This window comes from Anopheles ziemanni, chromosome 3 (assembly GCF_943734765.1).
Source record: "Anopheles ziemanni chromosome 3, idAnoZiCoDA_A2_x.2, whole genome shotgun sequence".
In the NCBI taxonomy this organism is placed as follows: Eukaryota; Metazoa; Arthropoda; class Insecta; order Diptera; family Culicidae; genus Anopheles; species Anopheles ziemanni.
In genome coordinates, this window is record NC_080706.1 from 87,146,157 (window position 1) to 87,171,004 (window position 24,848).

Consider the following 24,848-nt stretch of genomic DNA (forward strand, 5'->3'; position numbering starts at 1 on the left):
ATAAAACAAAAATACAGATATCATCGAGCAGATAGAGCCCTACTAACGATTCCAAATGAAGTAAAACCGATCGCTAACCAACAATGGGTGCGGAGCAGTACGGTGAGGTACCCTTGGAGGTCCTCTGATATCGTCCACAGTTTCCACAAAGACCCAACAGAGCCAAAAATGGAGAACAAGCGAGAGAGAGAGATGGATGGAGTATGTAACAAATCGCTGCTAAAGGGGGCTGAAGCGGGTGGCAGAACGACGCCAGGCCGCTGGATGGCGCCGGTTCGCGTCGCGCGGTACAGCCGCCAGCGCCAGGGGAGAGGGTCACCAGGTGACAGGGTGGCTTGTATTAACATATGTTTAGATACCAATTATTTTGGATTTTATTTCGACCCCAACGACGGGTGCCGCCCGTCTGGGAAACAAAAGGGAAGGGGAGAATAAGCTGAGAATAAAACAAAAAACGGCCGGGGCCCCGGGTCGGTTACAAAAACGGGAGCCGCGGTACAGTATTTGACCACAGAGGAGCTCAAAAAGCGCGCGGTGCGCCGCAACGAAGGGAACGAAAGATTTGCGCACGGCGAGCAAGCGACGAACCCCGTCGAGGATCGCGTCGTTTCTCATTGTTGCTTTTGGCGGCCCGTTTTCTTCGCGTCTTCGCGGGAAATTGAGAGCCCACAAACAACGGCGGGGCCTTACACCGTGGCTAGCGCCATCTAATCGTCCCGCGCTTCTCCCCCCTCCTCCACAACCCTCGTCTTCAACAACGAACGATGCACGATTTCATTTATCATATTTCCTGCCACCGCGCCAAGGTCTTCTCACGGGGTTTCCTAAACGTTTCGAAACCAAATACGCGGCTCGCCCGAAATTAATCATGATGTGATCATTAAACCGGCGACCGGTTTCTGCTCCGGTTTTTTAAAGGCATCCGGGGCGCTTCACTTCGATTGATCGATTGACTTTCCAGCGCGGGGTGAAAATCATGTCCAGCCCGACGCGGCAGGAAGTGCGGTACAGCTCGATCGTAAAGCCGGTCATCTTTCGTTCGGACAAAACGGAGAGTTATTTCGGTCTTCTTCCAGAGTCACAATTCACACACTGGAGTGAAATATTTCGCCACCGATGGGCAACGATAAGCCTTGTATCTCACAAGGTAATCACGCTAATTAATTAGAAACAAACTAAGGTGTATGGAATTCCTTTCCGAGTGCTTGTGAGGCATCGCTCCATGATTTAGGGTTACCTTTAAAACACACTCGAGTCGGTTGATTTTTTAAAAGTGTAGGTGTTAGTTTTATTTCAACTCTGCTTGGTGCTGAACGATTTGTCTGACGTTTGATAAAACTGGTTAAAAAATTTAAAACACATGGCCCATTTACTTCAATTTACACTGACGGAAGTCCAGGGTACCTTCCACTTGTTGAAAAAAAAAAAACACCCGTAGCCTTAAGTGCGCTTGTGCGCGGCTCATTTAATAACGGTTCCGCCGGTTGACTTTAAGGTGACACCATTATTATGGTTCCCTTTTTTATTTTGTTCTTATGTTGTTTCCTTACCTAACCAAATGAAAAAAAACCCCTAAACGGTAAAGAAAACCGAAACTATTAAAACCTATCCTTCCTCGAGCTTCTAGCGTTATCTGTCACATTCGATCGGCTCGTTCGGCCACCGGGTGGCGGCGGCCAAGGACGACGGCGTACGGAGTTTTTTCTTTCGGTCACCTGCCCCACACACGCTGGCCGGGTCTCAGGTTTCTCGCTGCTGATTAATATTGCAAGATTACGGAGGCCCCTGGGAGGGAGCGAGGGAGAAGGCCCCCTCTAACGGAGGAGGAGGTGCGCCTTGTAATGCTATACCGTTGATCGGCTCGATCGCCGGCTAACGGAAGCGACATTTTATCCGAAATGGTTCCCCCGACGAACGGACGGGAGAACCGAAAACCGGAGCGAAGAAAGAGAGCGAGAAGGGTACGCTAAGATGTTTCAGTTTTGTTTCCTTCCTTCGGGAGAACTGGCCGGCCGGTGTGCTCCCGTTGGCCGTAAAGATGATGTTTATTGAGCACCTTCGGGCGGCTAATTAGCGGTAATATATTTTGTTTATGTTAGACCGTACGCTAGCTTATTGCGGCAGCTCGTTAGTTAGATCAACATTTAATAATATTTAACGTTCTGTGCTGCAGCTTTCTTGTTGAGACCTTCGTGAACGAAAAAGGCTGTGAACACAATGTTGCTCGGAACCAACTCCACTTCCTCCTAGTTTATATTTGCTTAAGGTTTCAACAATTCGTTGAGGTGATCATTAATCATTGTGCAGTTTAAAATAAGCTCCAGTAAGAAAGAGATTAACAGCAGCTTACACTCAAGGTAACAAGTAAAGCTGTTAAAGATTAGATAACAAGATTGAATAGTGTATGTTGGTAAATTTATAATAATTAACTCATCCCCATCATCATTATTTTTGCAATCAATTTATTCGATGGAAACAAATAATCCGTATGTATATTATTTTGTCCCGCATTTAATCAATGTGAGAAAGCGGGAAAATTATCCTCAATCAAAAGGATACTTGCTTGAACCGGGTCAACCAGAACCGAACGGTAACACGATATATTGAACGGAAAGGGCTTATGGAGAAAGAGAAACAACCACCGAATGTTTCAGTAAAAAAAAAGGGAAACAAAAAAGTAAATCGAACTAAAGACAAACCTCGAACCAATAACAAACTTCGCCCAAACGAAGGTTTTTAAAAGGAACTTAAACTGTTTCGCCCTCCGCCGTTGATCCCAAACGCAAGACGATCAACAGAAGAACACGATCCCGTTCCACCCGGATTTCTGCCCCCAATCACCCTCCCCCCGCAGCAGACGTAGACGGTCGGCATCGTAAAATGTGGATGTTGATTCAGTTTAAACACTGCAACCCACCCTCCCCGTGCTGTGTGTCCTCTCCTTCGGCCGACACTGGAGCCGGTTGCCGGTGTTTGGTGTTTGCAAAAATAAAAACACACCAAACGTAAGGCGGCCCTACGCGAGCGGCGTCATCGTTGGCGTCGTGTTCCGTCGTGCGTCTTTGGTCGTCGTTGGCGTCGGATCAAGACTTTGATCTCTTCCTTCGCTACAAGCGCCGCTCTTTAACATCCAAAGACCTCCGCGCGGGGCGACAAACTGAACCGATATCCGGCGGCGGCGGCGGCGGTCCGAACGAGAGGTGAAAATAAAAAATAACGAGAGCAAACTGGGGACCGAGGAAAAGAGGAGGGTAAGTCGGGCGACAAGCTCCCCAACAAAAAACAAGCAAAGGGTCTCCACAATGTAAAACTCTGCGGAAGGTAAATCGTGCTCCATTGGACATTTTATTTAATGGAATTGGAGTATGCGAAAAGGAAATGTATGTTTTATGTTTTTTTGTCTCTCTCTCTTACTCTCTCTCTCTCTCTCTCTCTCTCTCTATGTGTTTGCAATCCTGGGTGCTTCATCTTTCTTCGGGAAAGCTGTAAAATATTTCTCTCAAATCCCACCAACTGCGCCGGGTTCTTAAAGCGTATCGAGCTTGAGGAGGCAAGTGCCTTGGGAAGCTTTTGGTAGGAGCTGGGAAAAGGAAGAATGAGTGAAAAAGGCAGCTGAAATCCTCTGGTGCTGCCTACACGCATGTGATGCAGCAAAATGCAAGCACTTTAAAGCCACACCGCACGGAGAAACATGCGCTTGAAGATGTTAGAGCCTCCTCAATGCGAGTTCTCGTCGCTTATTGATCCTTAAGGTCAATGGGTATCACAATCAATGGAGTTAAAGCAATTTTTAATTATATTGAACTTTTTCAAATTTCATTATTCTGTTCTAATTTCATGTACTTAAAACGTCTTTATGCATTTAACAATTACAACCATTTATTTTTATTTTACATGGCTGAAAAAATAGGCTAACAATCAAACATAAAAATCGATAATTCGAATTATCTATTTTTGTTTCACTTCCAGGTTCTAACACTCATCGATTTGTCTAAAATTCATCTATTTATTTGTCTTCTATGAGCAATTTCTTTAAGTTTTAGTTACGTGGGAGAATAGTTACTGAATGGGGAATTATATTTCAACAAACAAGTTGTGGAATCTCAATAATTATTTATTATTACAGTTATTTTAAATTCCAAAAAATTTACGAATTTTAATTCTGCCACCTTCAATTAGATTTTTAAAAGAAAATCCATATCTTCTGATGAACAAAATAGATCTTTTCGAGCACATTCAGTAGCACGATTTGTAACATGAAAATAAACTCACTCGTTACAGCACCACTTTGTCGGAAGTTGTTCATCTTTTCCTCCCATTTTCCCCCTTCGCCAACATCCACCTTCATTCCTCAACGCATGGTTAGGATTAAGCGCTTTATTTTATATCGTTTTAAGTTGCAACGCGGTCCGAGTATTTGCTTTTTATTTGCTTAAATAAATCTTTTCCCCGCGTGTCGTGCGAGCTCGTGCTGTTCGCCACCAAGCCACCGATGGCCACACGGCTGTAGGGATGCTGCTTGTGTGCAGTTTTCTTGCCAACCAACCAACCTTGTGTTACGTGTTTTATGTTTCGCTCACGCGGGCCCGAAAGCGGGCGTTTTTCTGCGTGGCGGCATTTTTCGTTTCAAGTAAAGCTCTGTTCAAAATCTCAAGGGGGATGCTTTAGTGGAGGGGGGGTTGCAGTGAGCAAAGTAATATTGATATTCATTTTTATTGATTGCTAGTAATCATTACCATCACCCGGCGGCAGAATCACTTTGCGGTATTTCCTTTTTCTTCGCCTGAGAGTTTATGTTTTCCCCATTGGAGGTTGGAGTTACCCGGCTCGTTGGGTGGGCCTCCCTCCCGCCGCCGATTGGTTTATTATCATTAATTATCCACGCCGGCATACACAAGACGGAGCGCCATGGAGACGACACCGAAGGTGGCAGAAGAACCTGGCGGGGTTAAAATACTTCCTCCCGGTAAATTTCAACTGACACAAGTGGAATTTAAAGACAAATATAAATACAATATTGTTCAATTTCAAGTACCACGATACCTGATTCAACCCGAATACCAAGTGTTAGATAGGGTTAAGTTTAAGAAATGGATTAAATGCGGTAAAAATTGGCAACAGCGATTTGTTCATCTAATAAATCCCAACCGGGCAACCAATGCCTTCGATACAGTTTGAAAATACAATAGAAGATAGAAGAACTAGACAGAGATAGGAAGAGTGGGCTCTTAGAAATAGCTCCAAATTACCTCGATCTGCACAAAGTCAACGCACACAGGCACCAAAATGCGCAACAAACAAGTCGCAGATTGCATCCGGCCAGGGTTGTTTTTTGGGGGTTTCGATTCGTATTGTTCATATGAGATAGCGGAAGAAATCAAAAAATTTGTGTTACATACCCACACGGTGGAGGCATCGCCAACCTTGAAGATAAGAGAGTAAACGGGTATTAATGACACTGGTAAATGAAGCTGGTACGAAGGTGTTTAATCTAAATATGGTTTGAGACATGGTCGTCCGTCGTCGTTATCGTCGTCGGTTTTGGGGTTTTGCGGTTCCCGAATATATTTTTTCTGAATTAAGGGGATTCCAAGGGTAGACAATATAATATAAACATATCTCCGATATTAATTGAGATAATGTTGTACAAATTAATAGATAAAAAGTGCTCTTAAAAATAGAAATGCTTGGGAAAACTTTCCATCCGAACTCTGGTCCAAAGCTGGCGGATGTTTCATTTAGCAAATTACTAATGAACGGCTCGAAATGGGTTGCGTTGGGAACATCCAGCATCCACTCTTCCCATCGGGGAAAAGGAGTTGGAAGCCACCTTTACGCGAACGCCCGAAGACCACCCGAGGAGTATGAAAAATAGCCGCTCCACTTCACGGAAAACAAATATTGCTAACCAGCGTTATGATTTGTGTGCCGGCGCAGAAGGGGGCTTAAAGAATGAGGGGGGAAAAAGAAAACCCCGCACTTTGTTTTAGGATGACCAACGATCGCGGGACGCGACGCGAGACGCTCGTGAGGATGTTTTGCTTATTTGCTTAACATTAGGACCCAACGTCAAAAGCCGTGGAATGAGACGTGGAGGAGGAAAGGCAGAAAACAACCGCTACATATTAACAACCTTCAAGCCACGGTTCGTCCGTCCCGCATTCTCACCCATTCTGCCTCCCTTTTGCGCGTCCTTTTATCCCCCCCTGGTCCGCTTTCCCCGTGCGTATCCTGACAACAATCGAGCATAAATCAATAAATGGCGCCATTATTATTGATACCTTTCGTTTCCACTTGCCAGCGGAGTTTCAGCGCCGCTGCTCGTTCAGCGGATCATCGTTGCACTGCCATCTCATTATTTTCTTCCACCCCGATCAGCTTCCCACCCCAGCGCCCCACCCCTGCGGAATCGGGGTGGTTTTTGCCGGTCTGCTGCTGCTCAGGCGAAAACCAAACCGCCCGGCTTCGTCCTCGATGGTGATTTGTTCTGACGATGGCGTCTAGAAGTGGCGACCAAAAGGGGAAGAAAGCAAGCCAACTAAAAGGGAAAACATATCGTTTGCACGCCAAATCCGACAGTCGGAATTCAATTTATGCGCCCGATTTTCGGCGGGCCCTTTTACCTTGCCTTTTATCGTGTCGCTGCTTCCCCCGGTAGTATCTTTTCGATCGACATTCGGCCGGCTCGGTTTCGGCCGCGGTTTTTGTCGCAGATCGCGTGGAGTGGTGGCGGCGAAGATAAGGGCGAAACGGGAGGGGCAAAATGATGAGCAAAACAAAACCGAACCAACGGGCGGGACGCGACATTCGTGGCCAAACGGTAACGCCGGCTACAAATATTTTCGCTTGTCGGGACGCGATCTGGCCCCGGGCTGGAGTAATTTATCTAGCGCGGATGTTTCCATCAACGGTAGCCAGGGCGCAGCAGGAGAGTTGGAGGAGTGGTTTTTGTGGGGGAATTACAATGTAGAAATTTTTTACTGAGCAACTATGTAGTTCTTGCAATGGTAAGCTTAAAAACAATATAATTAAACAAGACAACAATATACGAGGCTCGTAGCAAAAAGAGTGCTTATAAAACTCCTGTACCTTATCCTGAAATGAACGATAAACAGTTCAAAGCAGGAGAATAACTCAGGCGACAAATCGGACTGTTCAGTAGACGATCAGTTTTTAGATACTGAAAGTACAGAAGTACTGTTTTCTTGTATAATTTATTTAAAATAATAGATCTAATTGCTGAAGTCTACACCCTTTTTATGTTATGTATGTATCTAGCATGCAAAACATTATAAAAAAGAATGAATAAGCCATTTAAAGTGTGACCATCAGTAAATTGAACCAAGGAAAACATCAATTTACTTATAGTCACACTTTATTATGATTGGAGAACACATTGTTTCTTTGTAATTGTATTCTATACTCATATAAGTCTAATTTTTCAATTAATTCAGTTTGAAACTACCATGACGTATAAAACAGAATCAAGTGCCCATTAATTTAAATGCAAAGATTTTAAGATTGACCCAACCTTGGAAAATACATGTATTTTAGCGAATGTACGGAAGTTATGACTAAGAACAAGATGGTCAGTGTCACAAAAATAAGCAGTAATCTCCCAGAAATGGAATAAATTTGGTTCCAAGAAATAACGTTAAATGTTTTGTGTATTTTATAATAAAAAAAAAGCCAGGAAATTTGGGCTTTCAAACTTATATCAAATACTGCATCATAAATCGAGACCAGTTTTTGACAAATTATTTTAACAAGAACGAATTAATCCGACTTCCATAGAAGATATACATCATAATAACCCATTTTACTTTTGAATGAGATAAGCCACAAAGTTGTACAAATTTTGTTGTAGTCTATTATCCACTTTAATTGGTTGCTTTCAATGTGACGAACAATTATTCATACGCCATCGTTATAGATTAATGTAAATGACTCCTTAATCAATGCGTAAGCAAGAAACGATGATTCTCCTTAATTCCTTTGATCATCGGTTCAAACCACTCGACACTTGTGGAAGAAGCAAAGCTGAAGTGGAAATCCAAACGGAGTGCATTCCTTCCCCCGCAGTAACAAAGACATCTCGCTTCAATTATCTCCGGGTTGTTTTTTTCCTTTATACATTTATCTTGAGAACACTCGAACTCGGCGCGTTGATGCATCTCATTTCACCACTCCACCTTTCCCATCTCGGTATCTCGTTATCTGGGACCCTCCGCCCGGTTTTGCGGTGGTGGGCATTTTACCCATTTTAATGAAGATGCCACCGAACGGAACGAGGCAAGACGCTTGGCTGTCGGTTGAAACCGAAACGAACGACACGATTTGTCACTGCCCATTCAATGCTCGCCCCGCGCGAGATAAACGGAAAAATGCGAGGGGTTTCGAAGCGGGTGCATCCGAAAGGCACGGGTTTGTTCGAACCGGGAGGTCCGTGGCCATTTTTCGTACGCCTTCGGGCCTTCGGGCAGGTGTTGGAACCGCGAACGAGATTTCGTTGATCGGCCCCGGAATAGTTCAATAAAGCGAGGGGTACAAAAATCTTCAACCGACCACATGAGCTCATTAGCTTTTCCCTTTTCCTTTCGTGTTTATTAATCGATTTCCCCCGGCGAGGTCCCGGTCCTCGGCTTGCTGCGGGGTGGTCTCAGCTGGGATTGTCCTCATTATCGGCAATTAATATGCAGAAATCAAGCCCCGGCGATCGGTGTTGCATGGAAGAGGAAACAACCAAATCGTACCCCAAATGGAAGGAAGCTGGATCCCAGGATCATCGGGTGGGATCAGAAAAATCGACCTCCGGTCGACCCTCCGGAGGCTCGCGATCGTGCGAAGAGAAATGTAGAAAATGTCGCCCCATGTCATCGGTTCCGCGCGCTGCAAAGGACGCGTCCCCGACTCCAATAATCCACGGCGAGCGGAGAATCCGTTCCGAATGGAGTAATTAAAATTACCTTCTTTGTGTGGGTTTGGTCTTTCTTTCCCCCGTACGTTAATCGTCCGTGTGGCGAACGGGATTGGAGATTTTTATTAACCACTTCGGTGTCATCGAAACATTTACTCATTCTTTATCTTTACGTTTTTCCCTCCGTTGTTTCATCCCAAGGTGTGTGCGAGATATTAAACGGGAAAGCTCTTCGGTTTTGGGGAAAAAATCTTTTCAATTTGAATTCAACATTTTGTCCCATCTTTTACCCAAACCCCACGTTGAGGTGGTTTCAATCAGGTTTTTGGGGTTTTTGCGTCTCCTCTCGATTTCGAATGAACCGTTATTGATTCAAAATGTTCATCAATATTCACTTCGCTAAACTCGATGGAACGGTTTGAGGTTTTCCTTGTTCCAAACGAATAAAGAAAATCAGAATCTGACCTGAGAACGGAACCGAAAATCTCGAAGATCGATGCACAAGCGTCCCCTGATCGAGGGACCCTGACCCCCTTCCCCCTCTTTTCAGCATGTTTTCCCAACGGGTCATTATTTTGTGCCTCCGCAATTTGCATGTGCACTCGGGTTTTCACACGCCCGTCGCCCCAAAAACAAGGCCATTGTAGGTGATGTCGTCCTGTCGCCAGCAATCCAAGGTCCAGCGTCCAGCATCAGCATCGTGTGGCGACAGGTTCGCCCTCGCTCACCTCTCCTCGCGGACCCTTCCCGGGCTTGTGTTGTGGCGAACATCCTCACCGGGGAACCTGGCCGGGGGTCGCGTAAACAAATACGCTGGGGGTAGCGCGATTTAATCAGCTCGGTTCCGACCCCGGGCGCCCCGGTCCGCTCGAAAGACGAAAGACTCCAACGCATGCACGAGCGACGAACCTCCGCGCCAGAAAAAAAGGGCAGACCGATCAAAAAGAAACCACCACGAACGAAGCAGGAAAAAGAAATATTTATAATTTTTCACGAAAGGAAGCGAAAACGGTTATATGCACGCATACATACACACACACACTGGCACAAACAGAGAGAAAGAGTGAGAGAGAGAGAATAAAGACTTACCCGAGAAACCCGGGCTACGGACGGAACGATGCTACAAAACTGTCCTATATCGAAGAAATCAACATAAATAATGTGGCGCCCGTTGGACCCGAAAATGTTTGCAGAATGCGCACGTTAAGCGACCCCGCACGAGAGAGGGGGAGAGGGGAGGGAACCTGTGAGGAGGGTTGTTCGTATTCTTTTTGCCTCTGTTTTTTTTGCATTTTTGCCTGACCAACTTGGTAGGCCGCTTGTTTATATTCACATTTTCCTTCGTTGATATTCCCTTTTAAAGAGTTACTTCTGCTCTAGATGAGGACTTTTTTTTTGTGCTTCTCGTTCCCTCTCTTTTGTGGCTCGTCAGTCTAGGACCATGGCGTCATGCAGATTCTTGTCAAATCCGGCACTATTTCCTCCCCCGCAGAATGAAAAACTGCGGCGATCGAAATGACACCCAAAAGCAAAAAGTGACTTAACAGGAAAAGAAAACGATCTTTGAATTTCATCGTCGTCCTGTAAATACTACCTTTTTACATGTTAACATACGTGCGGAAATTCTCTTGCTCCTTTTTCATTTTGTGAAAATGATTTTATATAAATATATTTTATGTAAATGTTACGTTACTTCATTACATGTTAGCGCGAGTAGTAAATCAATAATGGTGAAAGCTGAACACTTACCTGCAAGTAAAGAAAAGAGAGAAGACAAAAAACAAAGAATTAGAATTGGTTCATCTTTTGTGACAAAGAAACATGTAGAATAATGGTTATAACATTGGTTGAACAGCTGGATGAAAATGGTGTTAACAAACTGACTTGTAAAAGTTCTCATTGTAAAAACAATATCAAAAAACCGCTGAACGAAAAACAAACGAGTTTGATCGAAATCGTTTTTCTTAGCATAACAAACTGCTTTGCCCGATTAGCTAATAGAAACATTAGCTTCCAGTGCGATCCCCGATCGAATGCGCCCGATCGGAAAACTTAACACGGCGTAAAGATAATGTTTTCCCGATGTCGAACAAACTCCTTCGCCACCGCTATCGCCACACACCACCGGCCAGCCAGGGGGCCGGTTGTTGAGCAATATAATTCATCGCATAAATTATGGCCCGAGAAACAAAGCAAAACAGCGCATGCCCGGCCATCTTATCTAGCCGCTTTTTTCTCAACCTCGTCCGCCGGGTTTGCGGTAGTCGTGGTCGCCGTCGTCCGTGATGTTCCCAACCGAGAGCCCCACGATATCGGATTATGATGATGAATAAAGGCACATTAGGTGAAGCATATTAATGGCGACAGGCTCTCCCTTTCCACCCTCCCCGCTGGCTGTTGAGTTGGAGGCGGTCGGACTAACACCACGACCCGTTGCGGATGGTGTTTCTGCTAACGATAAGCTTCAAACTCCCAGGAGATAGGATGAGGGGTGGGGTGAGGGTGGTGGGAGTGAAAAAAGGTGCACGGAATAGTTCACAGTCAATTAGGTGCGAGTTTGGTGTTTTTTCTCGTCTTGCAATGAAGCCTTTCGTTTCCTAAGGTAAGTGTCTATCTTGATTACACTTCTGTAGAAGGTGGAAAGTGAAAAATCGTAATCGATCATAATTTTTCTTTCCAATGGCGTGGAAATTATTTCATTTAATAAACAGGGACCAAATATGGGTAGGAAAAATGTCAGAAACCTTTCAAAATGAGATGAGTTTGTGATTCCGATTTTAAAGAGATTGTCTAACGAAAAGTTACCTACTCCATTGTACTCTCGTCTTCGTAGCGTTGTATATTTTTCCCACACTTTTTCCTCCGATTGCTTGCATTATCTAACGACAATGATGTCTGTTCGTATGCAATTCGTTTCGATTTGATTTAGATTCTTTTCCCATCCCCAAAACTCCCTCCGGTCTCGATAACGAGATAATCATCCGTTTGGACGCATCTGGCTGGACGGATCCGAGGGTTCACGCTCCAAGGAGTCTCCTTAAGGACGAAATGACCGTGCGCGAATCCTGCGAGGAGAGGCACACAAATCATAAATAATTGATAATTATCGTTATGGTGGAAGATCGTTGGAGCACCAAGCTTTCATATTGGCTCGAGGGGCTCGCGAGTCGCTTCTATTCCGGTCGGGTTTTACTTCTTTCCCGCGTGTCGGTTCACCTTCGGTCGTGCCAAATAGCCCGGGGACTCAACCGTAGGGAGGAAACCCACTGGAAATGGGGCTTGCGTGACGTAAGGAAACGTGGCCTTTGCGCGCTGCCCCATCATCATCCGGCGCGGAAGGAGAGTTTGTTTGTTTAAGCTGTCCAATTTGGCCGTTCTCTGTGGTTTTTGTTTTCTTTTCCCTTCGGATCTCTTTCTCTCTTTCTCCACTCCAGAGCGCGTTGCGAATCGTGGCGAAACCGTTGAGGCTAAAGATGTATTTAACGCAAAGGGGAGGGGGGAAAGACCCACACAGAAAGTCTGGGGAAAGGAGAGGGCCGGTTGTAATGTCTCGCGTTAGTCAGGCGCCATCGTGAGGCGCCATCGATTAACGTATTTGGTGGCCCACGGTCCCACAGACAGGTGTGAGCGTTCCTTCCGTTCGCCATTTGTATGTCTTTTGTTTTTTTGTTCTTTGTTAACTCCTTTCCATATTTTTCTTATGCCCATTCTTCTGTTTAAAACAATTAGCTGCAGTTTTTATTAAAATTAATCAACGGAAAGTAACTCCAACACAACAAAAGGAAAACTGTAAAAAAACAGTCAGTAAGAAAAATAAAAAGGCAAGTTTATTTACAAATCAAACAAAATACACAACTAAAAAACGAAACGAAGAGAGAAAAAGGCCAAACGATCATCCCGAAAACCTAATCCAAAAATTATGTCGATCCGGTTTGGAGGTTAGTGACAATCGATTTGTGTTCGGCATTAGTGCTTCATCACTAAGTCACCCTCGTGTTTGTGTGTGTGTTTGTTTGGTGCTTGGAGCCCACCCAAGACGATTCCGAAGCACACATAAGCTCAAAAAAATGGCTGCCAGGATGGGATTGCTGGGCAATAAATTCATAAAACCACAAAACCACACGCGCTTTCAAGTTGTCAGATTCCGAGATGGTGCGATAACGATTCGCAACGGTGGTGATGATTGGTTCTTGTTAACAACGGCGGTTCAGTTTATTTTTCTACACACTACTTGATCGATGGATGGGGTGAGAAAAGGTTTGAAAGAAAAGAAATGCCAAAAGGCACCTTGTGTCCTTAAAATATGCACTGTGGATCATATAATTTTAATCGTATTCAAGATGGGATAGTATTGTCACAAAAATACCTGTAAGGAAAGATTCCCAACGTACTTGAGAAACGTAGAAACAATAAGAAAAGTCCACCTCGGAAACGGGGCGCCAGAAGGCAGTTTACAATTATTTATGAATTATTTGTTTTTGCCCGTTTCTTCCGATTTTCCCATCCATTTTCTTTTGAGGATTGGGTACCCTCAACAACCACGGAAGAAAAAGGAGCATAAAAGGAAACAACCGAAGTCGAGAGTGAACAGGATGGGTTCATGAATCCGATCGTTGGTGCCATCCATTCTTAGCGGACCAGCTCTGGTGGATTAATCTTGGTCCGGCAGCATTCAACATGGGACCACCTCTGGGATGGAAACGGCCGGTTAACTCCTCCCGCGTAAGGCTGGAAAGACGATCCAAGGGATTCCACGGAGAGCTGGTCGTGGCCACCACGCTGCAGCCCGACGCCAGACGATCGGCGACGATAAAGCGCTTGAGAGCGAGACCTTCGGGACGTGGATGGCGTTCCGACTCGGCCGGGTTCAGCAAGATGCAATGAACTGAAGGGGCTTTGCAAGCATCATCCTGTGCCATCCAGTGCCTGCACCGTGTCCTTGGCAGGAAGAACGGTGGCGGTGACGGCGAGGGTGGTCATCGTCGTCATACCGAGCGGGGTTTTTCGCGTATTTAAATGATTACGAATCGTGCCCCGAGATGCCGGTGGTGGATAAATTGGTCACGCTTTTCCGCCGGCCATCGGATGGAGGGAGGGGGCGAACGGGGAACAGTTTTCCTCCCGATCGCCAGACCGTCGCCATTGTGATTCTTGGGCGCCGTCTGCGCACGCGGTTCTGGACTGGTCCGCCCGTTCCGATCGCTTCCGATAGACCACCGCGAATAAAATGGGCAGCTTTACGAGACGGAACGAAAAAGGGACGAGACAGAGGAATTCACGAGGGGGGAAGGTCGTAGCATTGTGGAAAAAGAGCTTTTTGAATAGTTTGGAGGGCAAGTAGTGGAAGTACAGCGTGGTAGAACTATCCTTTCTATTCCTTCTCAGCCTTCCCATAAAACAAGGATAAGGACAGAACGTAAAGAACAGGATCGAAGAACAAGCAAAACAGCATACAAAAACACACGACCAAGAAGGAGTGCCACCCACTGCATTTTGATTTCAGAATCATTATTCTCTCCCAGCGCTAGTCGTCTCGTTTTAGCATTTTCCACTTGATCATTTATCAGTTTCGTACACGTTCGTTGAGTTGACTTGGAGTACGAAAAGCAAGAGGCAAAAAGGAAACCAACCGACACGAAAACCGACGCCGAGTGGTTGCATTTCGCGAACAGGTTTTAACTAGACCGGACACCGGGGGTCGTAAAATGGATTCAGCTTTATGGAATTCATTTGACGCCGCCTCGCTGAAATACAGGAATTAAACATTCAGCTCGCTTTATGAAAGTATAAAACCACAACCTGAGTTGGTTGCATTAAGAATGATTTAGGTTCTACTACAAGCAATTATTTTAACTTCATGTATAGGTTGCTTTATTTCTGAGACAATGGAATTTTCGACTTTGAAGAGCTTTAACCATAAGAAGTAACATAAAAATATCTTTAATATTTAATTAGAATGAACTATCAACGCTTGGTGGACAAGGTTTTCTTAAGGAGATGATTGCTACTTTTTTTGAGTGTTGCTTAATATCTGCAAATTAAGTTCATACCAAAATTGTTTTTTTTTTCATACCAAAATTCTAATTTTTATACGTGAGCAGATGTGAAATTAAAACCTAATTTGATAGTTACTCCAAAGAGAAAAAAGATTTAAAACGATTTGGCATTGGCATATCGATAATTTAGTTTTTAATGTAAATTGTTTTAGAGATAAGAAATTGAAAGAATCTTTCTTGGTGTACTTCTTTCAATTTTCATCAGTATGCTTCAGTTTTCAAATTTACATTTTGTTGTTGGATGGTCGAACTTTTTACTGAAGATCATGAGTTTGCTCATTGGTTTCATTTCCAGAAGTTTCTTTTTATATTTCTTACAAATTCTGTCAAATGCAATTGTGTGTGATGAAGGTATCAGTAATTAAATTGTGTACTATTTATTTTGTCAATAGAATAGGGATTTGGAGATTAAAGATATATTTTGGTGTAACTAAATTTCCTTAATTTTGGAGTGGAAGTAAAACAGAACATAAAATTATGAAATGGAAAATTAAAGTATAAGAAAACATAAAATAAAAAAAAAGAGTGTTTAAGCATTGCTAAGACGTTTTAAATCGAGTAACTAATGGGCAATTCACAAAAGTGTGTGTTAATTCGATTTGGTACTGGTATAGACCGTAACGGTCCAAAACACTAGGAACTCCGGTTTGGATACCCGCAGCCATTTCCCACACTTGGCGTGTGTGCAAAATCAAGCCCGATTGCTAAAAATTCTGCACCACTCTCAATTGAGGCGACTCTCTGATTTGTCCCATGCTCCAGGCGCACCCTTTTTCTTACGCAGACTACGTGGAAGAAATATGTCGCTAGTAGGCAGCACTAAGACCCGCTGCCCGCTGCGCAACTTCAAGCAGACATCGGTCCGAGGCGAAACAAAACCCATCCACCACCCGCATTGAAGCGAATCAAGTGAAATCAAGTTGCCGAAAAGTTTCAACGAGTTACCGCCCCTACCCCCATCCCAACGGCCATCTCTCGTTTTGTCTGTGTTTTTTGATCAATTATTCAATTTCAGCTCAATTGGACGCAGTCGGGGTTGAAGCCGTTCCGATCCAATTGTCCCCGAAACAAAAAAAATACGAAAGAGTGCTCCCGTCTTTCTCCCCGCCCGGTTCGGTGTCAACTTTTCCGATCGCTTCATCAGGGCGGGACACAAAGTGGGTTCGGGGTGACGGTGGGCAGATGCTTGAAAATGATTTAAGGTCGTCCGACATCATATCAAATTATGTTTCACTGTCGTCGTCGTTGTTATTGCCATCGATTTCTTCGAGGGTTCCCGCCGGTTGAACATTCACCGCAAGACACTCTCCCTTTCGCGCTGCTTTTCCCCGATTGTGTCCCCGCCTTTGTTTCAATCCCTTTAAGCTTCTTGTTTTATTATTTCTCCCAAAAATTGGATGCTTTGTTTTTCCATCCATCATTCTTGCATTGGGCCGAAAATCTAATTCCTAATGTCGATCCATGTCGGACGCCAGCATAAGTTCCAATTTATTCCCCCCCGCTTTTTTTTTTTTTTGTTTGTTTGTTTGGTTATCCAGCTTCTCAAACACATGTCAAGTTGTTTTGTTTTCTGATTTTCAACCATGTTTTTTTTTTGTCTCCGGCGCATCCTTGGCCCGCCGAAATAGAACGCGCGCAATGTGAGGTTTTTATTTACGAATTCCAGAACCTTTTTCCCCCTTTCAAAGTTCGGAAGCGGCAAAGGAGGTGGATGATTTTTGTCAGCACAAACTAAAGCCAAACGGGCCCAAAGGCATCGCGGTTTTGGGAGAAAGGATCGATAAGGATGCCGGAAGAATGTCCCCGGTGCGCCAAACGGCGTCCGGGACGGCGAGAAAAGCCGAGAAGCGTGCGGGTTTTTGCGGGAAACAAGCATTTTATTATGTCAAACTTCGAAGCACTTCGCGTTCGCGTTTGACGGACGTCTCTCATGCCTGTCCTCTCCCCCTCGGGGTGGACGTTTGTGGGGGCCGATGATCGACAGCTTGGCTGACATTTGGAATGATTCCCGTCTTTAGCTTTTTTTCGTTCCAATCTCGTCGTCGTCGCACAATGGAATGGAAAGATGGTGGTGGCGGAGGGGAAATGATAGACTGGAGGTGGAAGGGTTCTCCCTTCGATCGAAGGCGACGTCGGAAGGAATGCAAACGCCAGACCGCGCTCGCTCGCGCCACATTCGGATCCCGATGGGTTTTCGGTCTGGCGTTTGGGAATTCTCTTTTTTCTTCCGAATAGATCGAAAACTCAATCGAACGCCAAGATCCGAACGGGGGAAGGACAAGTAATAGGAGCCCCCCATCCCCGTCCTTGCTCCCGCCATGTCTTCGCCTTCGAGGACAATCAAACTCAAGTCTTCTCGAGCACTCGAGCCGAGGTATAAAAGGTATATAGCATCAATCTCCTTCACAATCATCCACTCCTAACGCAGTTCGTTCCTTCTGATATTGATCTGATCTTGTCGTTGATATCTGTCCGCCGTTGCGTAGCGATGCGTGTTTTCTTTATCTTTCCTGGGTTTTTCTACCACCACTCGCTCGGCAGACTCATTTTTGTGATCTGCTTGGTTTGGTTATCCCTCCGATACTCGTTGATTTTTTCCCTCAATCTCGCTCACTTCTTCCAGAAGGTAGAAGTATTTCAATGATTCGCAAGAAACGGACGGGCGTTGGTGGAACGCGCATTTGGGAGCACCAATCGCGTTGATGTCCCGCTGACATTTTTCCACAAAATGTCCCACTAGCGGACCAGAATCGGGCCCGATTTGTTGCGATCGATGCTGCTAGTTGGTTCGTCCGTCCGTCTGTCTGTCTGTCTGTCGGTCGGTCTGAGTCGTTGAGTTTGATGTTGGCGAGCAGCATTCCACGCTGGCGCCCGCCTTCATCAGTGTGGCTCCAACACAAAATGCACACTCGCACACACGATGGCGAAATGGTGAGGATGCATTCGTGGGTGGAAATGTCACCACAACCATCAGTCCCAAGCGGTTCTCCTTATTTCCTTCGCTCGCGATGGCGTACGATGTCTGCAGGAGACATCTTGCACGCCTCGAATGTGGAGTCGTTGGTCGGCGTGGTGTAGGTCCTTCGAGAAATACCACCAAGTAAAGTGGGAAATCATCGTTTGTCATTGCTTCTATTATTTTTTTCTCGAATCACTAGTTTACTAAGAGCTTCTTTTATGTTAAAGAAAAAGCGTAGAAGCTTTAAAATATTATTCAGATAAATATTTGAACATAATATAAAATGGACGTAATAAAAATAATTAAAGAGAAGGTAACTCATTTTATAAACGTATTACAATTTGAAAAAGGATTTATTCTACAATTTTCTTTTTCTTTAACACGTTGACTGCCAAGCGTTCTTAAGACACTTTTTTAGATCAAACTTTTTTAATAAAATTTATTAATAACATTTGATAAACCGACGGTTTTCAAAAGTCTAGCAAAGTCTTAGCTTCCCAAAACACCTGTATTCAATATTACTATAGTTTTTATGTTGCATCTTCATTTATTTATGGGATAACAACTTTTTTGAACTAATTGCTGCTATCACCCACTTTTGGGTGCGCGGTTTAGCACATTTGTTTTTAGTAGTTTTTAGTACAATCTTTTTTAATAAAATTAGTTTAAAACATTTATCAAACCTACTAGTTTTCAAGGCTAAGTAAAAACTAAGGTTCCCAAAGAATTGATATTAAATATTACTATAATGTTTATGTTGCTTTTTCATTTAATAAGGGACAAAAACTTTTTAGAACTAATGACAGCTAGCAATCAAAAATAATACTGGTACCTTCAAATTTAACATTAATACAATTCAATTCAAGAGCAGCCATTACAAGAAGAGTATTTTAGCGTAATAACATGGCATGGCAAAGTTTAACGATATGGTTACCTCAAACCATTTGATTTTTATAACGTGGCATTTTATTTCTTACAAGTTCAAAAGAAAAAGCATAATGTCCTCGGTAATGTATGGTTCTTACTTGAGCTTTTGCATTTTTATCTAATGAAGGTTTTAAATCCTTCAGAAGTGCTATTTTAAAGAACATTTAAAAATAAACTATTTTGTAAGCAAATAAATAAATTATTAAACCCAATATTCGTCGTAGTCTTATCTTATGGTTGTTGTATTTCAATAATCCGTAGACATTAGATAAACGTGTCTTCATAATTTTGGAAGATGATAATTATTCTTACATTTTTAGTACGCAGTATTTAGTATTCTCTGCTAGAAAGTTGGAGCTTTTTGGTCTAAACTTGTCCCCCTGGCGCCAACCAAACCCGACTCAACTCCCAAGCTACCAATTATCACATTGACAAATGTTTTCAAGAAATCCGTTCCCACCATTACCGCACGACCGGGAGCGCATCCATCATCGATCATCGGCCCTGTGACACATTTCCTGTCCAGGCCGTCATGACTTGATTACCGGTAATCCTTTCCTTCAGTTCCTTCCCGCCCTTTTCTCCGGCCCGGTGGTCAGGCGATGGAAGCGAAAGAAAGTGAAGACCCCCTACCTCGGGACTCCGGGGGCGACCGATCATCTTCGATCATAACCGATATCATCGGGTTTTCCCGAAACGACGAGGTTAAGCCACTCGATCATGGGCCGGCTAGGCGCCGGCCAAGGTTCCCGGCGTGTGTCTTACATTGTAACACGGACCCTAATCTTTCCGTACCCCCGAGGAGCCAAGGACGGACCCGGGTGCGCGAGGTGATGGGAACGAGGCAAGAATAAACAAACATGTAATTATATGGTTTAACAAAACGTTACGTTTTTCCCCGGGGCCCGGGTCATCGGACCTCGCGGAGGGATCATAAATAATCTCTGGAAGCAATAGCCGGCGGCAGTGGAAGGGCCTACAGTTTCGAAGCCCAAATCGGGTTTGGAAGCAAGAGGAAAAAAAGGTGAGACACACACACCGAGGAGAAGATGCGTTTTTGGGCCTTCGGACACTCCGGGAATGGGTCTCGGATGGGAAGAAAACAAACCACCGGCCGTTAATATGCCATAAAAAAGTATCCCCGGACCAGCGTTGACGTGTTTGGTTGTTGTTATTATTCCATTAATAATGATGGAAGCACCTTTCTGTTCGAACCGTTCGCCCTATTCTTCGCCGGACATCTGGCACAAGGGTAGGTCATCATCGACAAACAAATGTATTAGCCCCGAAGAACGGTTTCAGGCTGATCCGAAACAATTGAATTATGGCTCAAATAACAAAGAAGGTCTTAGCTTAATTCGCTTTTCAAACAACTGTTAACTGGAGGTAACTTCAAATGAAGTAAATGTTTTTAGACTATTTTGTCTATTTCTTTGATTGCGCGCTCGTTTGAACTCCTTCAAGTGATACAAATTTACAACAGGTTGGAGCCAATGGTGACTGGTAGGAAACTAGGATCTAACCCTGACACCCTCATGACGACCGAACCCCGACCCCCGCCGTCTGTTCCCGTTTTCGAGACAGACAGTGTTCGATACGAATAAAACGAAAACTATTTCGAACTATTTTCCAAGAAAACCCCTCAAAACCCCTGATGGACGCGCGCTCGCGCTTCGCTAACAAAGAAAGAGGGCGTAGAATGCCTATAAAGAATGATTTATGAGATTTTGATTAGATTACATTTTATGGCTAATTAATTGAATGCCTCGTTTCGGCCTAAACTGATGTCCACTGTTGGCCTTTTTTTTCGTGCTCGGGAGTGCAAGTGCTGCGTCATGCGTCGGGGGTTTTTTTCGGGTTGTTGGTTTTCGCTCGGTATTGACTTGATGTTTCGGTCGCGAAGGTGTACCATTCCGCCCTTTACTTTTTAATGTTTTGTTTGTTCAACATACTTGAAATAGTTTTATAGCCGTGAGGGAAATAAATCAACCCAAAATCGGTGACAAATGGTTGTACGATAAGTTCGTTGACGAATCAAACTAATTCCAACGCTACCAGTTGAAGCGTCCTGTAGAAAGTTTTCATATACTCACATCAGACACATTTTAAGACTTAAACTAAGTCTTCTCGGGAGTTACCACTATTCTGTTAAGAAAGTATTTTCTTCATATACGAGAAAACTTATTTCTTTCCTTCTTTTGTAACCCCAAGTTGGGGCGGACAGAAATAAGGAAGATAAAATACAACCATCCAAAGAGGAAAACTAATAAAACGCCCAAGGTTTCAGTCGGCGAGAGAAAAGAAAAAAAAACATAAACAAGCAAACACACCAAAAAAAACAGGAGTCAGCCAGACCGTGGAATTAATTATCATAAACTAATATAAGCGCACAAAGATGTCGGTGGAGTTTTATTTTCTCCCCTTTTGTTTCTTAAGGATGAAAAGGCCAAGAGAAAATCCCCACCACCCCATCTGCGGTGGATTCCGGGTGGATTAGCCGGGACTATTTGTGGGAGGTCCATTGTTTTTTGCTTTCGTTTCTCAGTCCCCCCCTCAACACTCGCGTCTCGGTCATCGTGTTGGATACCACCAGAGTTTACCGGCGTAGACCAAGACACATCGGGTTCAGAATTCACAGACGGCAAAACCGTTCGGTTCTAGTGCGGTAGCCAAAACGAAATGATTTTCAATTTTCTATTCCGCCCGGCTCATGTGTGGGCTTGGTCGAAATAGAGAGATCAATTCGAAGGGTAGCTTATCTTTCTTTATTTCTGTTCTTTTTTGTGAAATTTTCTGTCCGTTTCTGGTGCTTTCAGCTCCATTTCGATCTGTCACGGGTTTGGGATTGTGTTTTTGTTTTCCCTCATTCCTCGATCGACTTACGCGGCCGGGGGGTGGGAATGAGTGGGAATGTCTAACGCTCGGTCTGATGTGTTCGGATTTGTGTGCCATCATCATCGTTGCCGTCGACGCCGTTTGCCCGAGCCCGAATGATGATGATTCGGTTTTTGGTGTATTAATTAATCGCACAGTTTGACGCGGACGTACTGCTCCGTGCATATTTAATGCCGTGCCTCCAAAGCAAACGCTTGTCGACCGGACTCGGCCACTAATCGGCGATGTGTGTGGCACAAGAAACAAGCAAAACAAAAAACGCTTTTTTTGGGAACAACTGTTGAAAGGAGGCTCCGATGTGTCGTGAGGAAGACACGATATCCTTTCAGCAGGGGGAGAATATTAATTCACTCAAAGCGTTAGGTTTACCAAATGGCGGAAAATGATCGTTGCACAGTGGAGCGTTTTGAGTTATGCGAAATTTTGAAAACACACCTTACAAGTGTACGACACGGAGAAAAATATAATATGTTGATGAAGGATTGGAAAGTCATGTTTTGTGCAGAATAGAAAAATCTTCCTCAAAAAACTTAAGATGTATAAAGCACAAACATAAATAAGCAAAACTAATTGCGAAATAATAGAGTAGAACAAATAAAGTGAGATAAATTGAACCAAGCAATTGCAAGAAATCGTAGGCAAGAAGAGAATTTATTATGAAAGGTATTAAATTGAATAAAATAGAGGTATTCAATATTTTGAGAAGTTTCAGAGTTTAAAAATTGATAAACTGTGTTGGTTTGTTTAGTAAATATGAAATATTTCTTTAAATTAGAAAGAACTTTCTCAATTCTACATTAATCTTTATGTTTAGGATCAATTTTTCTCTAAAACTCTTTTTACTTTCTTCTGTTTGCTTTTTCCTATTTTCTTCCTAAAAAGAATAAACCTTTGCAGTGTTTCAATAATCCATATTTTACTCTTCATGACCAAACAGACCACCCAAAGATGCGCCGCTATACAACACTCCATGGACCATCGTCGGCATGGCATCATGGCACGGCAGGGGTCCATCCTACCAGCTTCAGAACCAAGGTATCTTTGTGGACCATTTTCTTGCCTTCGCCAAACCGAATTTTCCCGTGTAAATCCCCTTCCGCTTTGGCAAAACGATAGCCGAAGCGTTCAATTGTTCCGTTCAATATGGCAACGAACAAAAGCGAGCAGATCGTCGCAAGGTGATTAGAAGGTATGCGTTTAACTGTGGCGCTCGTTTTCAGCGATAAATCATTCGATTGGGGAAAATGTTTCCCTGCGCCAAATCGTGACTTATCCGTGCGAGATTCTTTTGTATAATTTGATCTCAAATTTGGCAATTCCAACGTAGTCAGATTATGCTATTGACTGTAAAACAAGTATCGTAATCTACGATGGATGAAAAGGTGCTTGCGCAAAAGGGTAGCAACACGTGGTTGATAAAGTAAAAGGTTATTTTACCAAAGGGAGCATATTTGCGAATTTAATTTCGAAGCTAAAAAGGAAGGAACATAAGTTCCAAGAAACAATGTTTTTTTGCTTTCGTAAGGGCGTAGACGTTTGAAGGACTTTTTGCGGCCTCAGACACGGGACACACACGTTCAAAGTTGTGGACTAGGGTCAAGCATTCGGAAGAGAAGAGAGGGTTAGCGTCCGATAAACATTTATGAGCATGTCGCGGCATTGCGTCGCGTTTCGGAACATTGGGTGTAGTCGGTCTTCATGATTATGTGCGTGTGTGTGTGTGGTTGTGTGCATGTTTTGCCCCTCACACCCTTGAAGCGATGCAATTTGACCCACAGCAATGCGTCCCCGTGCGCATGCCACCGTCCGAATCCGACAAGATGCGACACGACATGGAGTTATGCTTCCCATTTGCTTTTTTCCCGTAGCGCTGGTGCACAAAAGGTGCACTTTTCGTATTGTTTTTGTTTTCGTATTCACCACCACCCTTCCCGGCTCGTGCCTTCCCTCACGCGAAGACGCTCGTGCTCGTTCGTGACGCGCCACAGAAATCGATTTGAAATTCCGTACACACCTCCGGAGGCCGACCGGGGCAAGACTTATGAGCAAGCTTCAAGTGGGTTCGCAATCGGAATCGGAAGCCATCGCCCGGTCTCGACCGGCAAGGTCTGCCTTAAGGTGGCTTATTACTTCCAACCTGGCATGAACGACGCACCAAACCTTCTTTCTACCTTTTCGGATTTTTTTTCTTTCCTCCGAAAGACTGTAAGCGCGCCTGCTCCATGATGATGGACGGAAAACTCATTGACACGCTTTCCACGCGAATGCAGCCTGCACACTCTAAATACGTGCCAAAGTGTCGCCCATAGCAATCGGTGCCAACACCAGCCATTTCGCACCCCTCGGAGGAGATGCAATCGAGCGACTTTTAAACGCGTCGCAAGAAGTACTTTAAAACCTGCTCTTGGCAGGGGATTAGTTTCCTACTAACAGCTGAGTGTTGTTCAGCCTGTCATTGAACGCTGCAAGTACATGAAAGCTTAAAAAAGCCTCTAGAATTCAACACCTTCGAAAATGTACTCGAACAGGGTCTAAAAATTGATTTTTCCTTCAAAATTCTTGTTTAACAGGCAAAGAGGTATTATCGTATTATCTCAATAAACTTGATAAACAGATCTCTTATGATTTCATTTCCATTTGGATAGAGTAACTATTCCTTAGAACATCAAATTACACAAAGTAAGAAAGGATATAGCTTGTGCTTACAGAAGACTTAACAGATTTAGGGAAAACCATTTAATACCTAGAAACAAAGAACAGTAGCAAATGAAAAATACGAATTGGTTATTTTGTACAAAAAAGGGAACTAGTTTAATGAATAGTTTTTGGAGATAGTAGCAATTTTGACTACATCCAAACGCCATAAAATCATGAATGTGACAATTAACAGTACGTCTCCGATTTCGACACAAGATATTCAGGAATTCACTTGTTTTTGGATAGAATTTAAATAAAACCTGTGCACTTTAACTCGACATATGTTAGAAAGGTATATCCAATTTTTTGTGAACTGAGAATTCCGTACATTAAGGGACTTTATGGTTCTATCTCAAAAGATCTAATATCTTGAAAGCTTAACTCTTGCTCTCTTGCA

The 24,848-nt window shown here is 43.8% G+C and overlaps 1 protein-coding gene across 1 annotated transcript in view; it reads right to left on the bottom strand.

Annotated features, from left to right (window-relative positions):
- The window catches only part of LOC131285724 (optomotor-blind protein), a 125,312-nt gene that overhangs the window by 45,352 nt on the left and 55,112 nt on the right, over nucleotides 1-24,848 (bottom strand). Inside the window, exon 4 of the mRNA XM_058314581.1 lies at nucleotides 5,400-5,423. Coding sequence (XP_058170564.1) covers nucleotides 5,400-5,423 — 24 coding nt within the window. The remainder of the gene's footprint in view (nucleotides 1-5,399; nucleotides 5,424-24,848) is intronic.